This window comes from Oryx dammah, unplaced genomic scaffold, assembly GCF_014754425.2.
Source record: "Oryx dammah isolate SB20612 unplaced genomic scaffold, SCBI_Odam_1.1 HiC_scaffold_16, whole genome shotgun sequence".
Classification (NCBI taxonomy): domain Eukaryota; kingdom Metazoa; phylum Chordata; class Mammalia; order Artiodactyla; family Bovidae; genus Oryx; species Oryx dammah.
The window spans coordinates 5,352,488-5,377,555 of NW_024070200.1; the positions used below are offsets into that span (position 1 = coordinate 5,352,488).

General features: G+C 59.1%; 1 protein-coding gene across 1 annotated transcript in view; it reads left to right on the forward strand.

The window, feature by feature from the left end:
* Positions 1 to 2,740: 2,740 nt before the first annotated feature.
* Positions 2,741 to 25,068, forward strand: part of CCDC85C (coiled-coil domain containing 85C) — an 80,935-nt gene continuing 58,607 nt past the window's right edge. Inside the window, exon 1 of the mRNA XM_040256963.1 lies at positions 2,741 to 3,778. Coding sequence (XP_040112897.1) covers positions 2,992 to 3,778 — 787 coding nt within the window. The 5' untranslated portion in view covers positions 2,741 to 2,991. The remainder of the gene's footprint in view (positions 3,779 to 25,068) is intronic.

Consider the following 25,068-nt stretch of genomic DNA (forward strand, 5'->3'; position numbering starts at 1 on the left):
GACTTCATTTTTCTCTTGGAAAGTTCAGCTGAAGCTGCCAGCCCTGGAGGATCAGAGGACTGAGATGCCACAGGAACAACCTGGGGCCATGCTCAAACTGAGGGGACGGGGTTCCCACAAACAGTGCCAACATCTCAGCGACTTCCCTAGTGCTCACCCTTCACTCTCCCAGGAGCATCTCTCTGTACAGCCTCCAGGGAGTTATTCATTCTGGTTGACCTTTCAGGTAAGAAAGACCTTAGCCTTCTCAGGTGAGAGCTGGAACTCTCCTCCTCAAACTCAAACTTAGATGCCCTGGGCTGGGTCCTCGAAGCACAGTGCCCCAGTGGGGAGGGTGACACCCCCCTACCACGGGGAGGGTGACACCCCCCTACCACCCGCAGGACCCAGGGATGGATTCACCTGCCTGGGGGACCCTTGGCTACCCTGGGGTTTGACCCTCAAAGCTATGCTCCCCTCCCCTCCCCGCCCCAGCTCATCCTTTCCTCACTGCTGCTTAGTTGCTTCAGTCGTGTCCGACTCTGTGCGACCCCACAGATGGCAGCCCACCAGGCTCCCCCGTCCCTGGGATTCTCCAGGCAAGAACACTGGAGTGGGTTCCTTTCCTCACTACCCTTTCCTAAACATCTATCTATATGGAGAGAGGGGCGGAAGGGTGGGGAAGGGAGTAGTGACTCTGCACTATCCTGCGACCCCACACCCCCACCTCTTTTCCACATATGGGCCAGAAAAAGAAAAGAAAGTTTTAGTCAATCAGTCCTGTCCGACTCTGTGCCGCCCCATGGACTCTAGCCCACGGCAGGCTCCTCTGTCTGGGGGATTTCCCAGGCAAGTATATTGGAGTGGGTTTGCCATTTCTTTCTCCAGGGATCTTCCTGACCCAGGGATCAAACCCAGGTCTCCTACACTATAGGCAGGTTCTTTACTGTCTGAGCCATCAGAGGGAAGCTCTTAAAAGGCAAATCGGGTCGTGTTGTGTCCTGCTAATTCTCCCCACGGCTTTCCCAGCTGCCTTAGAATCACGGATGATCTGGCCTCTCTGACCTCATCTCTCACACCTCTTCCTTGAATAGGCCACTAAAAGCCAACCCTAGGGCCTCTGCCCTAGCTGTTCCCTTTACCTGGAGTGCCCTCCCCCTTATCTTTGTCCTCCGTCACCCAGACAGCAGCTTAGACCGCACCTCCTCAGAGGTCCTTCCTGACCACGGGATCTAAAGTAACTGATAATCACTTTCTGCGACAGCAGCTGGTCTTAATCCCCTGCACAGCACTTATTACAGCCTCACAGTTCTCCAGTTTGTTGATTTTCTTCTCGCCCTTCCTCCCCGTAGAGTGTAAATTCCCCCCAGCGGGCAGTGGCCGCCGGTCCCCTAGAAAATCCCCCCGTGGTCCAGAAGAAGCCTGGCTTAGAGGAGGCGCTGTACATGGTTGTCCAATGAATGGCTGGGTCGCTGTAAGCCGGGACAGCCGCTGCCGCGCGCGCGCGCGCGCGCGCCGGGCCGTGGCGCTCTCTGTCGAGGCCGCGGGTTTTATCTCCAAGCGGGTCCCGGGGGGGGGAGGAACGCCCCCCTCCGCCCGCCTGGCAGCAGACTCGCCGTAAATGCACTTCAGGGACTCGAGGATAACGAGATGGATTCGCACAAGCCGGTGGGGGGAGACCCGGGTGCCAGACGAGGTGGCCGGGGGGTAGGGTTTGTTTTCTTTGTGCCGCGGGATCGGCGCCCCCGCCCCGAGTTAAGACCCCAGTGAAAGACCTCCCCCTCCCCAGGGGTCTCCACGTCGCGAGTCACAGATTCCCTCCCGCATTCCGGGACGAGCGGTCGGGTTGGCGGGGGAACGGTGCCCTCGGCCTCTCGGGGCAGGGAGGAGGGTACGGGACCCCGATCCGGGACGGCGGGTGAGGCCCCCTGGCCCTCCTGGGGCACAGACGCCGGCGCCGCAGCCCCCGGCTGGAGTGGAAAACGGTGCAACCTCGGCGCGCTCGGGGCTGGGGACCTCGGTGGAGACCGGGGTGGAGGAGGAGCCGGGGGCTGGGAAGCGGACAAAGAGCAGCTCTCCGCCGGGGAGAGCGACCCCCCGGGCCTGAGTCCTATTGTCCGCCGTATCTCAGACTAAGCTGGACTCTGGTGCCCTCGGCAGGGAGAAGGGGAGCTGTCCTTCCGACCGTGGGTATTTGTTTATTCGGGGCAGGGGACGGCGGGCGGGGCGCGCGAGCCCAGGAAGGGGCTGGGCGCCCTTTTCCACGCGTCTCCTTTAAGGGAAGCCCTGCCCTACCTTTCCCACCGTTCCCCCCCCTCCCCGCAGTCGTACCTGCATTTTAAAAGCGCCCTGTAGCCCTGGGATTGGCGGAGGCCGCGTCCTCCGGCCGCAGAAACTTGAACCGCGGAGGGGGGACTGTGGGCAGCCCGGAGGGTGGATTGTACCATCTCCGGCGGCGTCCCCCGAGTGCGCCCCGCCCCACACACACCCCCGGGGAGGCCCAATCGGACGGGCGCGGGGGTGGGACCACGGCTCGAGCGCGCCTCTGGCTGGGCGCCGGACGGGCGGGCGCACAGCGCGGGGGAGACGAGGGGACCCGCCGCGCCTCTGCCCGCCAGCCCGCTAGCTCCCCCCCCGGAGGCGGGGCCAGGGCCGCGTGAGCCCCGCCCCGGAGTAGGCGGGGCGGCTGGGGCTCCTGAGCTGGGCCGGGGGCGGGCCTCCGCCTGCTTAGCCGGAGCCGGGAGAGAGCCCGGCACCACGGCCGCCGACGCAGCAGCGCTCCCAGCTCGCCGAGTCTCGAGACGCACCGATTCCCCGGGGCGGCCCGGGCGGCGGGCAGGCGCTGCGTGAGGACGCGCGAGGCAGCGCGGGGCGGGCCGCACGCGCCCCCCGGCCGCCACCACCACCCCCACCCCACTCCGCCGCCCGCGCGCGGACCGGCCCAGCGCAGCCCCGGCACGGGGAGCGCCGGCCGGGCGAGGGCGCGGGCGATGCCGCGGTGACGGCCCCGCCATGGCGAAGCCCCCGGCGGCAGCGGCAGCGGCGGCGGCGTCGGAGGAGCTGAGCCAGGTGCCGGACGAGGAGCTGCTGCGCTGGAGCAAGGAGGAGCTGGCGCGGAGACTGCGGCGCGCGGAGGGCGAGAAGGTGGGCCTCATGCTGGAGCACGGCGGCCTGATGCGCGACGTGAACCGGAGGCTGCAGCAGCACTTGCTGGAGATCCGCGGCCTCAAGGACGTGAACCAGAGGCTGCAGGACGACAACCAGGAGCTGCGCGAGCTGTGCTGCTTCCTCGACGACGACCGGCAGAAGGGGCGCAAGCTGGCGCGCGAGTGGCAGCGCTTCGGGCGCCACGCGGCCGGCGCCGTGTGGCACGAGGTGGCCCGTTCGCAGCAAAAGCTGCGCGAGCTCGAGGCGCGTCAGGAGGCCCTGCTGCGCGAGAACCTGGAGCTCAAGGAACTGGTGCTGCTGCTGGACGAGGAGCGCGCGGCGCTGGCGGGCGGCGCGGGCGGCGGCGGCGGCGGCGCCGGCTCCCGCAGCTCCATCGACAGCCAGGCCAGCCTGAGCGGGCCGCTGCCCGGCGGCGCGGCGGGCTCGGGTACCCGGGACGTGGGCGACGGCAGCAGCACGTCGAGCGCGGGCAGCGGTGGCAGCCCCGACCATCACCACCACGTCCCGCCGCCGCTGCTGCCTCCCGGGCCGCCCAAGGCCCCCGACGGCAAGGTGGTCGCCACGCGCCGGTCCCTGGACGACCTTTCGGCGCCGCCGCCGCACCACCGAAGCATCCCCAACGGCCTGCACGGTAAGGACGGCGCCTGCCGGGCAGGGCGCGTCTCGGGCCCAGAGACTTTTCCCCCGCGGGCGGCCGCCCCTCTGGACCCCTCCTCCGGCGGGAGTCGGAGAGATCGCCATCCCGCCCGTGGTGGGGCTTTTTTGTGTGTGTGTGTGTGCTGAGTTTTCCAGTTAAGCGATGAAGGCGTGTCCCTGCCACGCTGAATCCGTAGCCGGTCCGGGACCCCCAGACTCCTCAGAAGTTTCTCCAATCTGGGACCGTAGGGCTGGCTGGAGGTGCCGCAGCTCTGCCTGGAAACCCTGGCCCGGGACCGGGAAGTTTTTAATGATGGGGGGGAAAAAAAAAGTGATAGGCCCTTTGAGGGAAAGTGAAAATTTCCCTCTTCTTGGAACAACGGGCAGCCCCCAAACAACGATCACCCGTGTGCCGGGGCGGAGCTGGCATCCCACCTGGGCTTCTCCCTTCTGTCTGCCCCAGGGAAGGGTCACAGACAGCTGGGCCCAGAGTACTGGGGTCGGAGAACCTTCCTGGTTTGCTATTACTCCTGCCTTTCTCAGAGCTCCCCGCCCCCCGGCCCCCCCCCCACCCGCCCCCCCCCCCGGGGGGGACTTTTCTCAACTGAGGCTCTCAAGATTTCCCAGAGGAATATAGGCTTGGACTGGATCCTGGCATTGTATCTCCTCGGGCCTCAGTTTCCTTATCTGTAGAATGGAGCCGGTAATCCCTACCTCCCGGATTTGAGGCAGAGATAAAAGCCTCTGAAGGGGTCTGTAAACTGCTGCTCACTTTCCAGGAAGTGCCTAGGTTGGCAGCAGCGGCTGGGGTGTGAGTGGGAGGACCTTTGGCCTCGGGAAAGCCCAGCTACTGTATTACAGCCCATGTGACTGTTGGGCCCCGGACAGAGGGCTCTGTCGGAGCGGGGAAGCCGATTGCCCTCCTCATCCCCAGCCCTCTGATCGGTGGCTGCCCCTCCTGCCTCTCTCCTCTCCCCACTCCCTGTCTTTCCACATTTTTGGTGGCTTGGCTCCTGCTTCTGGTGGCTCTTCCTGCTGCCTGAACTATTTGCCTGAAGGTGGAGATTAAACAGCCCTTTCTGGTTCTCTTTGAAGGCTTTCCTAGTTCAGAGAAAATGTATCTAGGCCTTAAATGACTGTTCTGAGTGACAGCCTGGGAGCCGGATGGGGAAGGGCTGCGCTCTCTTTGCTTTGGTGGCCAAGTGGCCTCTGCAGGTGCCTCGGCGTGGGGGCTGGGGTGGGAACTGGCCCCTGGGGAGGTGGGGCACTAGCCCGTTGCAGTTTTTATTTACCTTCCTAGCCTGTGAGTTGGGGCAGGGCTAGGTGTAGAGGCGTATTTTGTTACTGATTAGCAATCTAAGGCTACAACTTGCCTTTCTGTCCAGTGACTTTGTATCCACCCCACCTCCCACCAGCAAGCTCCTTAAGGCCAGTGGGAGTAGCTCAGAGTTAGGTGGTTTGCATCCTTTAGGGAATGAGGAGTCCCAGTCTCAGCCTCTCTGGTCTTGTTTTCTGGGGTGGCGCTTGGGAGGGTCAGAGTTCTGGGCCTTGGTTTCCCCAAGTGTGGTAGGAAGTGGAGGACTGCAGCAGTCTGTGGCTAGGAAGCGAAATGTTTCTGGTTTTCAGCTGTGTCATCAGTGACACTTGGCGAGGGTGTTTCTCTGCAGGGCACTAAAGTGTCAGGGCATATTGGCGGAGAAGCTCTGGCATATTTTGGACAAGGAGACGCAGACCCTGTCTTCGGTTGCTGCTGCTGTCAGCAGAGCAGGTGTGGAGGACTGGATCCCACCTGAGGTTTCCCAGCCCACTGAGGGGCAGGGTGGGTTGGAGCTGTAGGTTTTCCTGTAGAATCCATGCTCCCCCAAGACCCGTACACACAGGGAACAGGACTGCCACAGATTCTGGGGTGACACAGCTTTGTGTCGGGGTAAAATAAGCACTCAGCCTTATAATCACAAATTTCACTCATCAGTGGGATTGTTGTCAATTTAGTTTTGTCTCGAAGTTGAGCGTAACCTTGAGATGTTCTCTCAACAGTATGAGTGGGATGTCTGGAAACAAGGAAAGGCCCTTCTCTTCAAAGCCACTCTTCTGCCCTTGGACCTGTAGTTTTGGGTGGAGAGCAAGCTGGAGATGAGGCAGATAACAGGCCCCAGTCTGGGTGGTGGTGAAAGTGGAATCAGATAACAGACTGGTGCCTCAGATCCTTTGCCCTCTCAGCTTATCCTCACAAGAACCCTGCGAGGCGGTATTATTCCCATTTTACAGTCAAGCAAGTAGAGGCTCAGAGATGTTCTGAGCAATTCCTGGGAAGGCAACTGAGATTGCAATGTCAGTTGTCAGTTGCCTGGGTGGTGCTGCGGGGGTTGTGTACTGCTCAGGCCCCGGGGTTGGCTCACATCTCCGGCTTGTGGTCATTTTGGCTGATAATATTCATCAACAGACACTGCTGACTCCCCGTTCTCGATTCCGGCTCACATTTGCCCTGCTTCTCCTGTCCCAGCAAATGTCACTTCCTTATCGGTGACCCCTGAGCAGATGGTTGATAACCCCCCGTGCCCGGAGGGCTCAGACAATCTCCTGTTTGAATCCTTTCCCTCTTCCCTCCAGCCAGGGACTTCACTTTCGCGAGCCTCTCTCTGCTCGTCTTCTGTAGGGGGGGGGGTCCTCCTCTATCCCTGCAGGCAGTGGGCCTCAACAGTTGGCAGGACCTTGTCATGGATGTTTCTCCCAAGGATCCTCATGAGAAAGAGAGGGACCCGTTGGGGGTTTGCCAAATAGACATCGGCCGTTCTCTTTGAAACTCTGTTTGCTGTTTAGACAGATAGCTCTCCCGATGTTTGCAGCTGAGCTGGTGTCTGGTTGTACCTTCTGGAGCGCAGTGGCCCAGTAGTCCTGTCTCGAAGCTGCAGGGTACCTGCAGCCCTGCTGGGCACCCTCGGGGCCCTAAGAGGCCGTGGTGGGTGGCGGCCCATCTGTATTCCAGGTCCTCCCAGGCTGGGCCTGACCGGCCTGTGAATAGGAATTCAAATAGGCCTTTTTCTTGGTCTTTTTTTTTTTTTTTTGATAGAGGTCTGGGCTGAGCTGATTAAAGTCTGGACTGGGATGCTCTTTGCTCTAATTTAGTAGGGGCGGGGGCAGACTGGGACAGGCAAACCTCAAACATCAGATAGTCAGGTTTGCATTTTGAACTAATGCAGTTTTCAAACAAAAGTTCTTTTTAACAGTTCTCCCGTTCCCCTTCCTGTCATGCGTGTCCCACCTCCTTTCTTCCTCCCGCCGCCCACCGAGTGCCCGTTCACCTCCATCCCAGTCCTCCCATCACATCACATGGCCCACTCCCCCTCCCGCTAACCCCAGGAACGAGGGCCTCCAGCAGCCCTTTGTACAGGCCCCGTTTATACCTTTAAAAGTTTGCGTGAAGAGTTTGAGCTTCTCAAAATAAGATGTGTTTGTTCTCCTGCTTGTGTTTTTTTTGTTGGTTTAAAGGGAGGATAGAGTGAGGGTGGTCTGGGTCTTAGACGGAGCCTCTGGCCTTGAATAGGTCTTTATGATGGGATCCCAGCTCAGCAGCCCCGGTGCACAACTCTACTGGGCAGCTTTTCCTAAACCCGGCCAGGCCTGGGGGCAGAGGTCAGTGAAGACAAGGAGGCGGGGTTGAATAAGCCTTTCCCCTTCCCTCCCCATCCTAACCCCACCCCCCATCACTGGCCTTGGGGTACCGTGCCCCCAGGGCCAGGAGCTGGCTGGCTGGTAGCCCAGGGCAGGTGCCCTACGCCTCACAGTTTATACCTACCACAGAGCATCCCAGTCCCGACTCCATTGTGTTCAGAGCTCCCAGGTGGTCCCATATCGCAGATGGAGAAACTGAGGTCTGGAGAGGTGTGGTGATTAGCTCCCAGTCCTGTGGGCTGTCTGGGGCAGAGAGGGGTGGCTGGATCAGTCCAGGCGATCTGTCAGCCTCGGGTGTCAGAGCCTGGGCCTACTGCCCCTCTGGGCCAGGACAGTCTGAGACACACACCTCACCCCGGGAGGCCCCACCAGTAGTGGAAGGCTACTCGGAGCTTAATCCTGGGCAGGGCCCCTGTGACCTGTAGATGGACCCAGGCAGGGTGGGGCCTGTGTAGCTAAGGTGTGGCTCCCCTTCTCCGGCCAGACCCAGAGCCTCAGTCTTGCTGTCCTGTTTTCCTGGCCTGAAGTTCATGGCTCCAGAGATCTGTGGATGGGAAAGTGCCAGCTTCCATGCATCCAGGTCCCTCCTTCTGTTTTCATTCCCTGGCTTCCCTGCCAGACAGCTTCCCTCTGCTGCCGCAGCCCCAGCAGGCTCCTCACTGAGGGCCTGGCCTCTGAGTTCCTAGGACACAGCCTGGGTTTTGTGCTGACCCTGGAATGGCACGATTAGCAGGGAAACCCTCCGCTGCTCATGGTCCATGCTTCGCACCTGCGGGGGATTTCCTACGCTCTGCTTGTCCTCCTCATTGGCACAAAGCATCGGAGGCCTGGGCTCTGCTCGAGCTCTGGGACCTCTGTTTCCTCATCTGCAAAGTGGGAAGCCGTGACCTGCCTTCTGGTTGGGGAAGGAGGGAGCGTAGGTAGCGAGCAGTGTGTAAGAGGAGGCAGCTTACTGCACTTGGAAGCCTTGATTTCCTCATCTGTGTCCCGAGAACCGAGCCTCAAAGGATGGGCTCAGGGACTCTCTACTGTCACTTGGACTCCTGCAGACTTGCCTCTTCGGGGTGGGGCTGCGGGACCCCCATCACATGCTTGTGAAGGGGTCCTTGTGCCTACTCCCTGTCACAGCCACAGGAGTCCTTGTCCAGTTGAATGGAAAGGGGTGGCATTCCAGCAGCAGAAGCAGGTCTGCAGGTGGATCTGGACCAGGGGTGCCGAGAGCCCAGGGCCTGCAAGGTGCTCTCATAACCTGCGGGGAGGCAGGGGGCCTGGAAGCCTCTTGGGAACAGCAAGAGCGAGCATGTTGAGCCAGGAGATGAAGGGCTTTGGAGTTGGTGAGCTGCCACTAGACGGGCTGTCAGCCCAGGGGGGTTAGTGCTCTGTGCAGACCCCCAAAGTTCCAGCAATTCGGACTTCAGCTCCCGGAAACAAGCGTGGTCCAGGCAGACCTGGTTGCCTCTGGAGGTGGGGAGCTCCCCATCAGGAGAGGCATGCAAGTCCAGGGCATTCCCGAACCCACTGCAGTGAAGCACTCAAGACAGCTGGGCAGCTGGTTGTGCAAGTCCAGAACAGAGCAGAGAATAGTCGGGAGGCGGGTGGGTGGGGCAGGTTGTTGAGAGAATTCGCCCTTCCAGCAGGAAGGAAAACAAGAGCAGACGTTTGAGCGGTTACTCAGTCTGAGAGTGCCACGCGCGGTGATTCATGTAGCTGGGCTTGTAGCTGGGCTTGGGGAGTGGCAGCTTGGGAGCGTCCATCTGGAGTCCGCCGTGGTGTGGGCTGGGTTGGGGGCCTCCGGGGTGGTCGTCGCGGGGACTATGGTCACAGGAGAGAACCTTCTCTGCAGGTCCTCAGACCAGGCATGTCTGCCCCAAAGCCCCGCCTGCCTCCTTGTGACTCCTGATGTCTGGGGTCAGGGGCTCCACCCTGAGCTACTGGGGTGCTCAGGCAGAGTGGCACCTGTGGAGACACGCCCTCTCTCTCTACAGACTCACTGTGCCTGCCCACAGAATACTTAGGCCCACGGTGGCTTTGCCCACGCCTACAACCTGGGTGCCGGGGAGGGCATGGGGGGGTAGGGGGTGGTCCCTGCAGGGAGTGCCCTGGGATTTCAGAGCTGGGAAGGAGGCAGCACTTATCTCTCTGGAGCGAGGTAATGACTGGACCCCAGTGGCTTCCCTGAAGCCTGGCGATAGAGGAACAAGTTGGTCTGTGAAATGGACCTGAGGCTCTTTTGATCGTGAACAGGCAGGAATGGGCCCCACACCCTCAGCTTCCAGGCACTGAAGCTGGTCACTGTCATCTGTCCCCTCTTGCTGTCTTCTGCTGCCGCAGGCAGGCAGGGGCAGGAGGGTGGAGGGCAGGTCTGGAGCTGGGTCAGTTCCCTGGTGCTGGATGCCTGCCTCTTCTTGAGCAACTCACTGTTGGTCTCCACTGCCCAGGGAGCAGGGCAGAAAGATCAGGAGTTGTATTGATTCGTTGGTAAATGTTCTTGGGATCACCCTGTGTATGATGTTTAAGCAGAGGTGTGGAACGTCGTTTAACCAGAGCAGAGGCCAGGGGCCCTGGGGAGTAGGTGAGGGTCTGTTTCCCTTTCCTCCTTCCTGCTTCCCCATTGGCCAGAGGCCCTGGTCATTTGTTATTTCCTGAATTCGAATGTGGGCTTTCCCCTCCTCTGTTGCAATGCGGGGTTGCATCTTAGAATCAGCGTGTGTGTTTACTGCAGGGTCTTCCCCTCCCTTGCTCTGGAAAATCGGGCATCTGTGACTGATGGTATCTTAGAGAGGAGGAAATGCCATGCCTGGGAAAGCCGGAAACCTGGGAGCAAACTGCCTGGAGCCCTAAAGGCTCTTGGAGGAGACTGGGAAGGGAAGGGGACCCGCCCCAGGCTTGGCCACACCGGTGCCAAGATGCACCGGGGCGGGGGTGGGGTGGTAGGGGTCCCTGTTTCTGCTGAGGAAGGGGCTCAGGGCAGAGAGGCAAGTCACATCAGGTCACGTGGGGGTGGGGAGGGGGCCGTCCACGTGAAGCTGCAGCCTGTACCCCCGCCACCGCCGTGTGTCATCATGCCCTCTTCGCCGCTCTCAGAAGTGCCCTGGTTTGGCTCTCAGCCTCTTCGGGGGTGCCCGGAGCTCAGTGGAGGGGGGTGGCTGGAGCTGGGAGCTGAGACGGAGCAGGTCCGTGCAAGCAGAGGAGAGCAGGGGAGAGGCCAGGCGTGGAGAGAGCGCTGGCACATCTGGCTTGGAGGGGTGGTGCTGACTGCGTGGTGCTGGGGCAGGCGGCTCTGTGGCGCTGCCCTCACCGCGTCCCTGGGCTGGGCTCTTCCAGCTGTGAGCAGTTCCAGCTGTGAGCAGTTCCAGCTGTGACCTTCTTGGAGAGTTTTTCTGCAGTCAGCTGTCCTGGGCGTACTCAGAGACTGCCACTTTCCATAGTCCGTTTGCTCCCTTCCCATTGCACTCTGCTGAGCACACGCACGGGGGGCCCCACCAGCTGACACAGTCCCCAAGTCTGGGGCGGCTTCAGGGGCGTGGTTGTGCCCCTCCCACCCCCCGGGTCAGGGGTCTTTGTGTGGATTGAACAACGCCAACGGCCGCAGCCCACTCATGAACTGACCTCACGCAAGCCCCATCTTCTCTCTGGGCCCTCGTTTTGCCCCTCTGTAAAATGGGAAGCTTGGGTGGGCCACGCCCAGGGTGCCAGAGACCCTCACATCCTCTGGCCCCTTGACTCAGCGTTCCTAGAACTGGCAGAGCCACAAGGAACGGGCCCACCTGCCCTGCCCATCCTGCCTCTGGCTGTCAACTTTGTGGTTAGGTCTCTTGCAGGAACAGGTCTGGGTGGTGGCAGGGCTGTGGCTGCCGTGATGACAGGCGGGCACCGCTCTGTCCAGTACTGAGGCCAAAGCCAGCGGCTGGCCAGCTTGTCCTCATGAGGGGCCGTGGTGAGGGCCCCGGTGGAATTACCTGCCCCTGCCATCTGATCGCCTTCTGCAGGCCTGGGTGCTATTAGAGGAGAGCCGTGTGGGTTGCCCGGGACAAGACCGTCTGTTGTGGACGTAAGCCATTTGCTGCCCTGTCTGTCCCCAAGCCCATAACCTTCCCCAGGGCAGGGTCCAGTCTTCCTGGCATGTGGTAAGCGCTCAGTAAATGGTGGGATGAGAAATGAGCAACCCAGAGGCGTTGGATGAGTTCTCCCTCTGGTTTTAAACCCAATGGTGGTCCATCCGCTTTGGCCACCTGCCTTTCTTTCTTTCTTTCTTTTTTTCCATTTGTGCCATTTGGCTTCAAATGGCCTTCAACTACTTTAAAAAAATAAAAACTATATCACCTCCCCAACCCCCAGGGTGGTGACTTGTGCTTCCCACTGCCTCCCCTCCCCACCCCCCACCAGCTTCCCTGTTGCCTTTTAACAACTCCTTAGAAGTACATCTTTGCTTTTATCAGTGGTTCTCAACCTTGGGTGCATATTAGACGTCACCTTTGGGAACTTGAAGAAATGCCAGTGCCTGGACCAGTTCTCAGAGATGGGCCCGATGGGTCGGGGGTGTTGGAGACACTCCCTAGGGGCTCCTCCCCAGTGGGAAACTCTGGGGGACAAGCTGTGGGGTCCGCGGGCCGCCTGAGCTGGAGGTGGCCTGTCTGCAAGTCTGCTGGTGGCAAGGACACCTCCCCACACTGGGGTATCACAGAGCCCGGCCTGCAAGCCTGGAGGCTGGTGTCGGCTCACGTTAGCCGTGAGCGTGAGACAGGCCTGTTTGGATGGTCGCTTGCCCACATTTGCCGCCTGGATGCCCAGGGAGCTGGCTTTGGTCTGCCTGGAGGACAGTGGAAAGCTGGGTCTGAAGCTGGCCTTGCGTTTGCTGAACACCCACCCCAGCCCTGGTCATGGCTCGGCCCGGTGGTCCCCCCACCCTCCTGCCCCCCGCCACCCCTCGGGAGCCAGAGCAGACTGCCAGGCATCAGGCTGTGAGGCACTGACTGCCTTTGTCATCCCCGTGGAGCTGGCGGTGGGTGGTGGTGGGGCGGGGAGGCTGGGCCGCCCCAGAGGGGCTGGGGGCCTCCTTAGGGCTGCGGTCAAGGGGACAGAGGTGGGCAGGGCTGACAGCACCCAGACAGCAGGAGAGCCGACCCATTTCCAGAAATAACCCGTGCACTGTCAGGGAAGCATCTCTTTGTCTTCCCCGATCTGTCTTTCTGTCGGCTCTGGGCTGTAAGGCAAGAAGCAGGCTCACTCTTGTCTTGGAATCAGAGGCTCCAGGAGCCGGGGCCTCGGAGGCTCCAGGCCCCCCCCCCCCCCCCCCCCCCCCCCCACCCGCACACTGCCCCCCACAAGGGCCCGATTGTGCGGCACCCCTGAATGGGCCTGCCCCGCCCCGAGCGCACCGGCTCCTGTCCTAATGATCCCGCTCTGGGAGTGGCCCTTTGTGGCCGGTTCCGGCCACGCTGCCTGTGCCAGGGGCTCCCAGAAGGCTCGATTCACATCTCCCGGAGCTCCGGGGGTGGACAATAGGAGCCTCCCGCCCTGCCCTTTTGCCTTTTTCTCTGTGTTTTCTGTATTTTTTGGGGAATGCACACACACCCCACTTCTGTATGGGACAGAAAATCAAACCGCAGGTTTCTCTCTGTCTCTGCACCTTCCAGCCTAGGAGGGACCAGGTTCCCAGCCCCTCCTGTGGGACCTCCCTCCACCAGTGTCCCCCTCCTCTTGTTTCTGGGTCTCTCCTGGCTCCTTTCCCCTGCAAACAGGCTCATGTTTCCCGGTCCAAAACAATAAACAAGATCTCCCCCCTTCTGTTCCCTGCCCCGCTCCCTCCTTCCGCTGCTCACTTCTCCTGGGAGCATCCGAGGCCCAGCCCACCTTCCCACCCACTGCTTCTTGGCCCCTGGCAGCCCTGGGTCCCAGGAAAGGCAGCTCCGGGTTGGCCCATTGGCTTCTCCTCATCCTGACCTCCCAGTGGTGTTTGATGCCCACCATGGGCTCGTTTGCTAGAACAAGGCTGTGGGCCGCTCAACCCCGACCTCCCTGGCTGCAGCGTTTGGGTGTCCAGCTGCCTCCCGCCTTTGCCGGGCAGCCTCCCTCCAGGAATGAGCCCCTGGACTTTCTCTACTTCTCTCTCCTGGCCTGGATGTCCAGCTGTCCAGTGTCCCAGTCAGCATCCCGCTGATGGTGCCCTCTGAGTCGGGACCCCTGTATCTCACTGACACCCCTGTGCCCTCCGCCTGATAGGTGGCGACCCTGCCCCAGGGTTTCCTGGCTCTGGCCCTGAGCTGCCCACTAGCCACTGGAGGCTGTTTTGGTCCGAGTTAATTCAGATTAAGTAACAAGAGCGGTTTGATTTCTGAGCTGCACTCAGGCCCCTCGCAAGCGCTTCGCAGCTTGTTGTCAACGCAGGAAAGGAAGCTCCCCATCGTTTCAGAGAGTTCTGTGGGCAGCGCCGATCTGGACAACGCCTGGCCGGGCCTTGCGCTTGCTCTTGTACACAGAAGGAAGCAGGTGTCAGGGACTCTGCCCCTCCTGCCAGGCCCCACGCCCCTCCCCAAGGTCTGCCTGCCTCGCAGGTGCACAGCAGGCCCTGAGGGCTTCTGTTGGCAGGAAGCCCCTCTCCTGCCTCCTGCCCCCACGGGGATCCCGCTCTTCCCTCAAGGCCTAGGTCTGCCCTTCGAGGTGGCCGGCCAAGTGAACAGCAGTCCGCATCCTCTCGTCCCCTGGTGTCCGCAGGAGCCTCTCGCCGGGTGCCCTGTAGCTGTGGATGCCGCTCCTGCTGGTGGTCCACAGATCTGGGTAGGAAACCCAAACCAAAGAGGCCACAGGCAGGGCTCCCAGAGGCTGCGGAGGCCACCCCCTCAGAGCCCAGCCCCCTGCTCCCAGCCTCAAAATGAGACCAAGAAACCTGCAGGATCAGAAAACAGAAACGGTTCTTGAAACGGCGGGGTAAGGTGAGGGGAGGGGTGCAGGGGAGGGGACCCAGGGCCTCCGCTGTCTCCTCCCTGCCGTCCATGCCAGCAGCATCCTGGCCAGTCGCCAGCCCCCAGCAGGGTCCCCCTGCCGCCCTCCGTGGCTGTGACGGGCAGCGGGCAGGCGTACCGTTTCAGGGTTAAATGAGCTGCCGGAGTCCAGCTGTGGGTCGTTATGCCAGCTGGTCTCCCTGGCAGATGAAGCCATTACGCACCACACCTGGGGTCCAGCCCTGGGCTCGGCCTCGCTGATTGTTGCCCCTCCTTGAAAGCCCACTCTTGAGTTTTGGCAAGGGAGGGCAGAGGGACCAATGAGATCACAGCTGGATGGTGCCCCCCCCCCCGTGCCCCCTCCCCCTCCCCCTTTGAGGGCCTGCTGGGGCACTGGCTTGGCCTCGGGAAGACGAGCTAATATTCCAGCCTTCCCGACCTTGGGGGCCAGAAGGGTCCAAGGAGAGCCCCTTCCTAAGTCATCTTCTCATCTTCCTCTGGAAATGCAGCTGATGGTGGTGGAGTCCTTGGTGGGCGGGATCCTTGGTGTTAGCTCCCTGGGGATCCACTGATCCCTTCTCCTGCCGCCGCTGCCCTTCCTCTCCCTGGTCTTCGGCCGTGGGTTTCCTGGGAGCCCTGCCCCACCCCAGCCTGCAGCCCCCCAGTCGTGGGAACCCCTCCTGCTGACCGGGAGCCACTCTTGAGTGTAGTCAGGAGGTCCGGTGGATGCTTCCTGCCCGCCCTCAGAGGTCCTGGCCCTGGAAGGTGGTCCTCACCCTCAAGGGTGATCCCTGCCCTTGGGTGGTCCCCAGTGCGGTTTAATTTCATCTCACGCCTCTCCCTGCAGGGTCCCTAATCCCCGTCATCCCCCCAAGTTGAGACCTGGTTCCCGTGAGCACTGGCCTGGCTGTGGGCAACGTGATCTGCTCCCCAGTGTGTGTGGCTGGGTCCTTGTGGGCAGTGCTGGATGAAAAGACCCCTTGTTTCTGGTGCAATTCAAACTCTCAAACTGGGCAGGAGAGTGGCCGGCGGGCCGGTGGGCGGGGGCGGAGGTGGGGTGGGGGTGGTGTGGGGAGGCCAGCCTGTCCTCCTGTTCTCTAAAATGGTGCCGCAGGTGGGATCCCTGGAGCTTCCTGGCCTGGGGCTTTAATTTGGGGGTTGTGACAGGAGGGAGACAGCCAGGCCCCCTCAGCCTCCTCTGGGCCCTCGGCAGGCCCTGCTGCTTTAAGGTCAGCTGTGCCCCCACCCTGTGCTGACCTTCGGTGGACACGCGTGCAGTGGTCTCCTTAACCCGGGCATGACAGGCTTTGGGGAAACTTGGGTCCCCAACATGACTGCTCTCGTGCTATTTCTAAGAGGTGGGGCGTGGTCGTGGCCCAGGAAAGACCCAGAAAGACCACATTGGGAGGGACAGTGAAATCCCTCCCTGAAGGTTTTAAAACAATTAAAAAAAAAATGTATATATATATATATATGTAACTTTTGTTTAGTTTCTTTTTTAAAGTTTTTATTGACATAGTTGATTTGCAGTGTGGTTTTAGTTTCAGGCATATAGGAAACCAATTCAGTTGTACATATGTATATAAATATATACATTCTTTTTTTATATTTTCTTCCATTGTAGGTTATTGCAAGATATTGAGTGCAGTTCCCTGTGCTATATAGTAGGTCTTTGTTGGTAATATATTTTATATGTAGTAGAATATATATTTTAATTCCAAACTCCTAATTTATCCTCATCACCTTTGCCTTTGGTAACCATAACTTTGTTATTTGTCTGTGAGTCTATTTCTGTTTTGTAAATGAGTTTGTGTCTTTAAGATTGCACATCTAAGAGATATAATATGAAAATTTTCTTTGGCTTATTTCACTTGGTACGATCATCTCTGGTTCTTGCCATGTTGCTGCCATTGGCGTTATTTCATTCTTTTTATGGCTGAGTAATATTCCATTGTATATATATCAGTATTTCCCTTCTCCATGGGATCTTCCCAACCCAGGGCTCAAACCCAGGTCTCCCGCATTGCAGGCGGATTCTTTACCAGCTGAGCTGTAGGGAAGCCCACTATGTATTGTACTACACCTTTACCCATTCCCTTATCTATGGACATTAGGTTGCTTCTCCCTGAAGCCTTTGAAAAATAAGAATGAATGAGCGTACGCACGCATAGCCAAGAGGCTCCATGCAGGACGCAGGGAGTGAAATCGAATGGCCTCTTCCTTTGCTGACCAGGCATCCTGGACACCGACCATCTTCGATTGAGCCTGTGGTCTAGCGGGTTTGGAGGTCAAGTTCTGTTTCACCCCCCCCCCCCCGCTCCCCCCGCCGCCCACCATCTTCAGAAAGTCACACCTCTGCTCCTCCCTCTTTTTTAAAATGTAATTTTATTTGTTTGTGTATTTATTTTTGGCTGTGCCGGGTCTTTGCTGCTGCACCGATGTTCTTGGGTTGCAGAGAGCGGGGCCGTCTTCTAGTTGCGGTGCGTGGACTTCTCATTGCGGGGCCTCTCTTGTTGCGGAGCACGGGCTGCGGGGCGCGCGGACGTCAGTAGCTGCGGCTCTCGGGCTCTGGAGCACAGACTCAGGAGCTGGGGCGCACAGCCTTGAGTGCTCTGCGGCATGTGGGGTCCCCCCCAGACTGGGGGTCGAGTCCGTGGCTCCTGCCTTGGCAGGTGGATTCTCTACCACTGAGCCCCCAGGGACGCCGCTGGTCCTCTCTTGCAGTTCAGGATTCAGGCTTAGGTAGATGTTTCCAGGCATGTCTCTGCTTCCTGACTTTCTCTCTGTGTGTTGCTTCCCTTCTGCCTCGTTTTCCCGGGGCCTCAGTTTACCAGCTGGGAAATGAGGCAGATGGACCAGGTCCACGGGGGCTCAGAGACCGCAGAGGAACCTGGGGCAGGTTCTGGAGGCGGGGTCCCTTCTGGGCCTCAGTGTTGCCCCGGTGGGCGTCCCCAGCCTGGCCCCTTCTCCCCTGCTGAACCTGGGGCTTTTCTTCTCTGTGATATTGTTGTCTGTGGGGCTTCCAGGATCCACGGTGGCTCAGTTTCCAACCTCAGGCCTTTGCCTTCCTAGTGCCTGCCCAGATCGGGGCTGCCCTGACTGAGAGTCAGAAAGCAGTGCCTGGGAGGGTTGGCTTCCTGCCCTCCCCTACCCCCCTACGAAGGCTTAGCTTTCCAAGCTGCGCCACCCCCCCGAAACCAGAGGTGCACCTGCCAGCTCCCCGAGGCTGTGGGCGCAGCAGCCTTCACCAGCGGGAGCAGAATGAACATGGGTAAGTCTCCTAATTTCCTTCTTTTGAATTGCAACCTCCCTCTTCCTGTAGACCGGGCCTCTGGTGACTTTTGAATCGGTCTGTGGGCTGCCGTTCTCTGGCTGAAAATATATGCATTAGTGCCTCCTTCGCCTTAATGAAAACGGCAGGCTTAGGGCATCAGGGGAGGCCTGGGGGCGAGAAGGAGGCTCTGAGTCTGGACTTCTGGGCCAGTGCTCAGCCTGTGACTTTGGCTCTGAAAGGTCTAATGCGCTCGTGTGCCGGCTGGGGTTTTCAGCCTTTCGGGGAGGTTTTGTGGGTTTGAGGGAGCCCTGTGCCCAGCTGAGAGGCCTCGTCTCCCCGCGTCATCCCCACTGGCCCCTCCGTGGCCTGCTGATGGGTGCCTAGAAGAAGCGGGAAGGATGCTCACAAAGGGGAGAATGGGGTCTTAGAGGCCTCAGGGGGTGTGTGCGGGGCTGCAGGTAAGGGGTGGCCGAGGGCAGATGAAAGGGACGCGGGCCGGGGCTTGCCGTGTTCCCCATGGGGATGGGGAGGGTGGCGTGGCTTTGTCACTGATGTGGCAGACGTTTCTAGGGCTGCCCGTGGTGCGGGCCTCGGGGCGGGAGTGACCACCTGCTCCAGTGTCCTATTTCTGCACCTGGGAATGAGGCTGTGGGAGGAGGGGTTGGCCCGGTGCAGGCTGGGCTGGTGGGGATGGACAGGGAGAGCCTGGGGGCACCTGCGCTGTTGTGACCGCCTCCCGGGCAGCGCGGTGCACCCAGCGCCCAGCCCTCGGACCTGTGTCTGTCCTTGGCTGGTCCTGTAGGTGGGGGGAGCCCCTCAGGCAGGGGAGCGGTGAGCTCCCTTCCTGCTCCCTCCCTTCCCTTCTCCCTCCCTCCCTTCCCCTCCCCCACCATCCCTTCCCCCTCCCCCAGGCAGCTCTGCTTTATCACTGGTGATGCAGACCCTTGGGTTAGGGGTCTGGAAGGACCACTCTGCAGAGAGTGGGAATAAATCCACCTACACCCCTCAGTGTTTTTTTTTTTTTCTTTCTAATAAATTAGAAAACCAATATCCACAACCTTCCTCAGAGGTCTTAAGTAAGACTCAGTTCTGACCACTCTCATCAGGCACCGAGGCTGTTTTTGGTTGCCTTCGTAGAGGATGATGATGAGGGGGTGGTCCTGGAAGGGAGAGTGACCCCGGGCAGTGACGGGGGGGGGGTGGGGGATGTCAGGGCTGAGTCTGCGCTAGGCTCTGGGCCGCCCCCAGAGCAGGCGGCTGCCTCGGATAACATGCCCTCATGTCCCGATGGCTGTCCTTAGAGTTTATCCTTTTAATACCCCGGGGGGCTTGAGGTGTCCGGTGAAGGGACGCCTTCCACACCTGTCCCCAGGAGGGGAGTTTGTGGGGAAGGAGGAGGTCCCGGTGGGCGACTGCCCTGCTGGGGGAAAAGGGGAGCTGGCCTGGCCCCACAGGGGCAAGCAGGACCCTGGGTCAGAAAGGCAGGAACCCTCATCAGCTCTGGGGAGGTGTGCCTGTGGCCGCAGGGCTTAGCCATGGCTTGCCAGCCCTGAGGCCGCCTGGGGTGACTTGAGGTCCTGGGTCGGCAGCAGCAGGGGTGGGAGAAGAGGCAGTCGGGGGTCCCGGGGGTCGGGGGAGGGGGGTGCCTCGCTGACATATCACCGTTCCTCTCCACGTCCAGAGAGGCTCAGACAAGGAGGTGCTTGTGGGCAAAAGAGTGATGAGCTGGCATCTGGAAATGACACCTCATTACAGAGCGTGCTTCCTAAAAACGCACGCATTTATTATGAAGGGCCTTCAGGAGGAGGAGTCCCCCGGGTTGCTGTGGCCCAGATTGGGGCCTGGATATGGGCAGGGGAGCTGGCCCGGCCTGGTCCCATGGCACAGAGCGGGGAACGCAGGCTTTGGGCCCGTAGGATTTCACAGGTTCCCCCTAATCCATCCCTGGGCCCCAGTCCCTGCCTCTGTCCTGGGGGGAATGTGGGGTCGTTGGTGGTCTTCTCCGCTCCGTGCTGTGCTGTCTCCAGCAGAGTGCCACCAGCTATGCGGGGTGGCAGTGGTGGATGGGCCCCGGGCCCCAGTGCTGCTGACCCCTGCGTCCGTCCCTGCAGGCCGCTGGTCCCCGCTCAGGAGACGGATGGAGTTTGATGTCTGAGTTCGCACCTGTGCATGTGTGGGAGGGGGACAGTTTTCTCTGGGAGCCGTGGAGAAGGCTCAGGGGAGCTCCCCCATTAAAAAACACAGACATCACTTTGCCGACAAAGGTCCAACTGTGGTGCTGGAGAAGACTCTTGAGAACCCCTTGGACTGCAAGGAGATCCAACCTGTCAATCCTAAAGGAAATCAACCCTGAATATCCATTGGAAAGACTGATTCTGAAGCTGAAGCTCCAATACTTTGGCCAGCTGATGCAAAGAGCTGACTCATTGGAAAAGACCCTGTTGCTGGGAAAGATTAAAGGCAGGAAGAGAAGGGGATAACAGAAGATAAGAAGGTTCGATAGTAGCATCATTCAGTCAATGGACATGAGTTTGAGTAAACTGTAGCAGATAGTGAAGGACAGGCTTGCTTCAGGCCACGGGGTTGCAGAGTCAGACACGACTGAGTAACTGGACAACAATGAGGCCCCAGTAACATGTTGGGTCATCACTACCGATGACATGTTGACCCAGCAATGACATGTTGGGTCATCATTACCATGGGGTCTGAGCACCACCCAAGGCAGGCAGGGGCCACAGGGAAAGAAAGTCCTGCCCAGAGTGGGACAGTCCTTGCTGCAGGGAGGAGGAGGGAGGCCCCCGGGTGGCCGGCCTGGCCCTTGTCCCTGTGTCCTGAGCTCGACCACCACCCAGCCTCTGACCTGAGGTCCAAGGGAGGAGGGGGCTTTGGCGTCTCACCCTTGCCACTGCGGAACTTGGTCAGGGCCAGCTTGCTGGGTGGGTTTCAGCTGGGGCTGCAATTCAGTTTCCTGGCGGGCACTGGGTGCCACCTGACAGGGTCCAGAGGGAGGATCCTGAGCTCTGGTCGTGGGTCCACCTGTGTGAACCCAGGTGGGTCACACAGCTCGAATGCCTCGCCTTTCTGTCTCTGATGGAGTGACCTTGTCTTGTTCATCTTAGGGCTGTTGAGAATGGATCAAGATGTGTGCGTAGTAACAGCAAGAGCAGCCTGGTAGGAACAGTAGTGGGTGCTCCGTGCTGTCTGCGTATCCACGTGTTTAACCTTCGGAAGGCACAGGCTCTTTGGTTTTCCTGCGTGGACGGGAAGAGGAAGTGGAGACCCGGAGACGCCGAGCAGCCCAGATCCAGGGGGGAGAGGGGAAGAACGGGGCCTGGCTCCGGGGCCCGCATCTCGCACCGGGGCCCTGCACTGCCTCTCTGCACACAAGATGCAGTACACAATCAATGCGTTTTCTTCTTCTGAAATAACTGCCTGTTGGGAATTCCCCAGAGGTCCAGTGGTTAGGCCTGGATGCCCTGGTTGGGGAACTAACATCCCACAAGCCACGCGGCGTGGCCAAAAATAAATACATAAATGACAGTGCCTGTTGATTATAGAAAATTTAGAAAAATAATCACCGTGGGCTCAGCACCCAGATGGTCTCTGTGAACCAGAGTGATATGGCCTGAAAGTCATGGGTGCGTTTTCCCACTTTCCCTGGGGGCACTGGCCAAGGGAATGGGCGAGTTAAGGAGATAATCGGGAACATTCCAGTTTGAGTGTGATGTTTCTCTCCTCCTTGAAACATGTATGTCACTGGAACACTTATCCTGGAATTTCTTGGCTCCAAAGCCCCGCAGGGTTTACTTTTTTGCAGCATGTCCTACATTACAGAGTCTTCCCAGGGCATCACTGCCCCCTCCTCTCGGTCCCCCCCACCCTCAATCTGGGATGCACAGCCCCCTGTTGCAAGCCTGAGCTCAGCCTTCCTAATTTATCCTGAGATCCCCTGAAAGGAGTTGGGCGGGGGTGGTGGTGGTGAGAAGCTCTGGACATCATTCCCCACAGATGTGTCCAGCTGGGGCTGGGGGACACCCCTCCAGGTGCTGTGCCTCACCTGGTCCTTTCACGCCGCAGACCCTATCCCCCCAGCCCACCCCCTGGCTTATCCTGGTGGGGATACAGAGTATTGCTCACACCTGAATCATCCTTTGCTTCTTGTGTGCCCGTCAGGAGAGACTTGGAAGGTACTGAGAGATTCAGTGTTTGAAATTTGAAAATCACCTATAATCCTGCCCTCTGGAGAGAACAGGTATTAACATTTTGTTCCTTTCCTAGAGGAGGAAATAGATGCTGGCTCGAAAGGGAGGTTTGTGCACACCTTTTGTTAACTTAAAAAAGCAGCAAGGTATTGAGTATAGTTCACTGTGCTACACAGTAGGTCCATGTTGTTTATTTTATATATAGTAGTGTGTATCTGTTAATTCCAAATTTATCCCTCCTCCCCAACTTCCTCTTTGGTAACCATAAGTTTGTTTTGTATGTGAGTCTGCAAATAATGCCATTGGATGGACTTAGGATCATACTAAGTGAAATAAGCCAGACAGAGAAAGACAAATAACATATATCACTTATATGTGAAATCTAAAAAAAAAAAAAAAATCCATTCAAAAGAACTTATGTATAAAACAGAAAGAGACTCACATACAGAAGACAAACTCTGTTAGCTTTTTATTTTGAAATAATTGTAGACTCACCAGAAGTTGCAGTTGTAGTGCAGAGGGCTCCCTCGTGCCCTTCCTCACCACGCCAGCCCCCAGCCCCCCACACCGCCCCGCCACACTGACATCTTCGTGAGGATGGGCATTATTGAAACCATAGCAACGATGATGACACCACACAGTGATTGGACCTCAGACCTTCCCTCTGACTGGTCCGTCTTTCCAGTGGTGTCATTCCTATGTGTGTGGAGAGTTTTATGAGCTCTTGCCACGTGGATAGAGTTGTTAGACACACTTTTTAAAGGAAATGTTGCTGTTTAGAACCGTTTTCAAATTTACAGGGTCACTGAGAAGATAGCAGAGCTGCCCCCGAACCCTGGGCCCATTCTCTTGTTGCCTGCTGGCTCTGATGGTGCTGGTGCACTGGTTACGGTTTCTGAGCTGGTACCGATACGTGTGTGTTAACTAGAGTCTGCACTTCCGGATCTTAGCTTTCTATTTCTGTTCAGGATGCTATCTAAGACATTCTTTTTTTTTTTTTTTTTTAATATTTGTCTATTTGACTGCGCTGGTCTTAGTTGGACATGTGGGATCTTCGTTTCAGCCTGTGTGATCTTTAGCTGTGGCATGTGAACTCTTAGTTGAGGCCTATGGGACCTAGTTCCTTGACCAGGGATTGAACCCTGGGCCACCTGCATTGGGAGCTTGGAGTCTTAGCCAGTGGGCCACCAGGGAAGTCATGGACATCCTCCAGGTGGTAATCCCACCTTTTTGTTTTCAGTTGGTAATCCCACGTTTTTTTCCTGGGAGCTTGTTGAGAATTTCTCTCAATTTACTAAAGTATTCCTGATTGACCAGGTTGTGTTGCGAGTATCTCAGCAAAGCATGCTGGGTATTTCTCCTCGTCACTTTGAGTGGCCCTCTGCTTGTCCCATCTGTGGCCAGCCCCACCGGGACCTCCAGAAGGGTCACTGCAGTCCCTCTGGGCTCCTTTGCTCATGTCAGTGTCTAGCCTGCCCCCCCACCCCAATGAGGGGGTCCAAGGAGCAGACCAGGCACCCCTTTCTCCTGAGGCAGGGCAGCTTTGGGGGCACACGGACCTCTCCCAGAGCGCCCCTGGGTCCCCCAGACTGGACAAGGTTATATAAGAGGGCAGAATGTGGCAGTGGGGTGGTGTGGGGTCCAGGAGGAGCTTGGGGCTGGCTCTGCCCTCCGGGGCCCCACGATCCTGGAGTGGGGAGGTCCCGCCACCTGTGTACGACCTTGCAACCCAACCATTGCTTGGCTTAGAGTAGCCGCTCAATCTGGGGCCACTTCTGAAGGGTCACTGACTGCCACCCACTCTGTGGCCTCTCCCGGCCTGGCTGGGAGCAGCAGGTCCCGCCAACAGGATGTTTCTCCCCAAGCCCGCTGAGAAATCCTCTGGAAATCCTCCTTTGACCCTGGTGCAGGCAGGCGAGAGAATCGCGGACAATGGGACCGCGAGACAAAAGGCGGTTTTCAGCAGGGTCAGTGGGTGCCCCGCGCCTGGGCGGGCCGACCATCGACCGTTGGGCAGGTCACTGGATTTCTGCCCGCTGGGCGGGGGCCCCGAAGGAGGGGCGAGTCAGGCCGGCCCCCAGGCCCCCGGATGCCACACTGTGTCCTGTAGAGCTCGGAGGTTTAACTTCGGGGCTGTGTGCTTTGCAAGAAGTCCAGACCCCCAGAGGGTCTACCCGGCTTGGCATGGGGTGGTCTGTGGCTGCTCTTGGGGTTCCATCCCCCTGCTCTGTCCTGTCTTTACCTCGACAAGCTCGTGGTTTATGGTGGACCAGTGCCACCGTGGGCATGGGTCTGCAGTCTCCAGGCGTGGGCGCTCCCACCCCGATCCCTCGGTGCTGGGACTTCACCCCCCAGGCCCACCTCTGCTCCAGTGTTCCTGGAGCCAGCCTCTCAGGTGGCCTCCCTGCCTCCAGGGTCTCCACCTCCAGGCCTCACTCTGGCCTTCCAGAACGTTCTTTTGGAAACAACAGTCCCTACCTTGCCCCCAGCCCATAGGGACCCTCAGCCTCAAAATCAAGTTTAGCTTCCTGGGGACAAAGTTGGAGGCGCTCTGACTCCTTTTCCACATGCCTCTTTCATCCCTTCCAGAAGCTTCCATGACCCCAGGACAGTAGCAGTTCCCGAGTGCCATCCAGGTGTCTGTGTACCCCCCTGCCTTTGCCTTGACTGCCTTCTCCACCTCCAGTCCCCTTCCCGTCACCTCGCCTCCCGCCACTCGTTTGGAAGATCCCGCCTGTTTGCAAGCTGTGGCTGAGATGCTGCCCCCTCTTTCCACATTTCCGGCCACCCCTTCCCCCAGCACTTGGGGTGGATCTCTGTGAGTCGGGTTTCATTCTGCCTGGGCCGTGGCTGTTTCCTCGTCAGCCTCCTGCCTGAACTCCCAGGACGGCCCCGCATCCTGACCATCACTGGTCCGGTACCCACTGCCTGAGTGAGGAGTGCCCTGTGGTGGCCTGTGTCTCCCCTGCCCGACGCCGAGGGCCGCGCCGAGTGCCTGGCTCCACCTCCTCCTCCATCCGGGCCTTGGTGGCCAGGCCCCCTGGTTCCTACCCCTTGGGGGCTCTGTCCGCCTCGGTGACCGGGTTCCAAGATCACTGTTTGCCCCACCCCCAGGCTGACGCCGAGAGTTGTGGGACCCAGCCAGGTGGGGGTGGACAGGGGCTGTCTCGGGCCACCCGCAGGCAGGCAGCCTGAC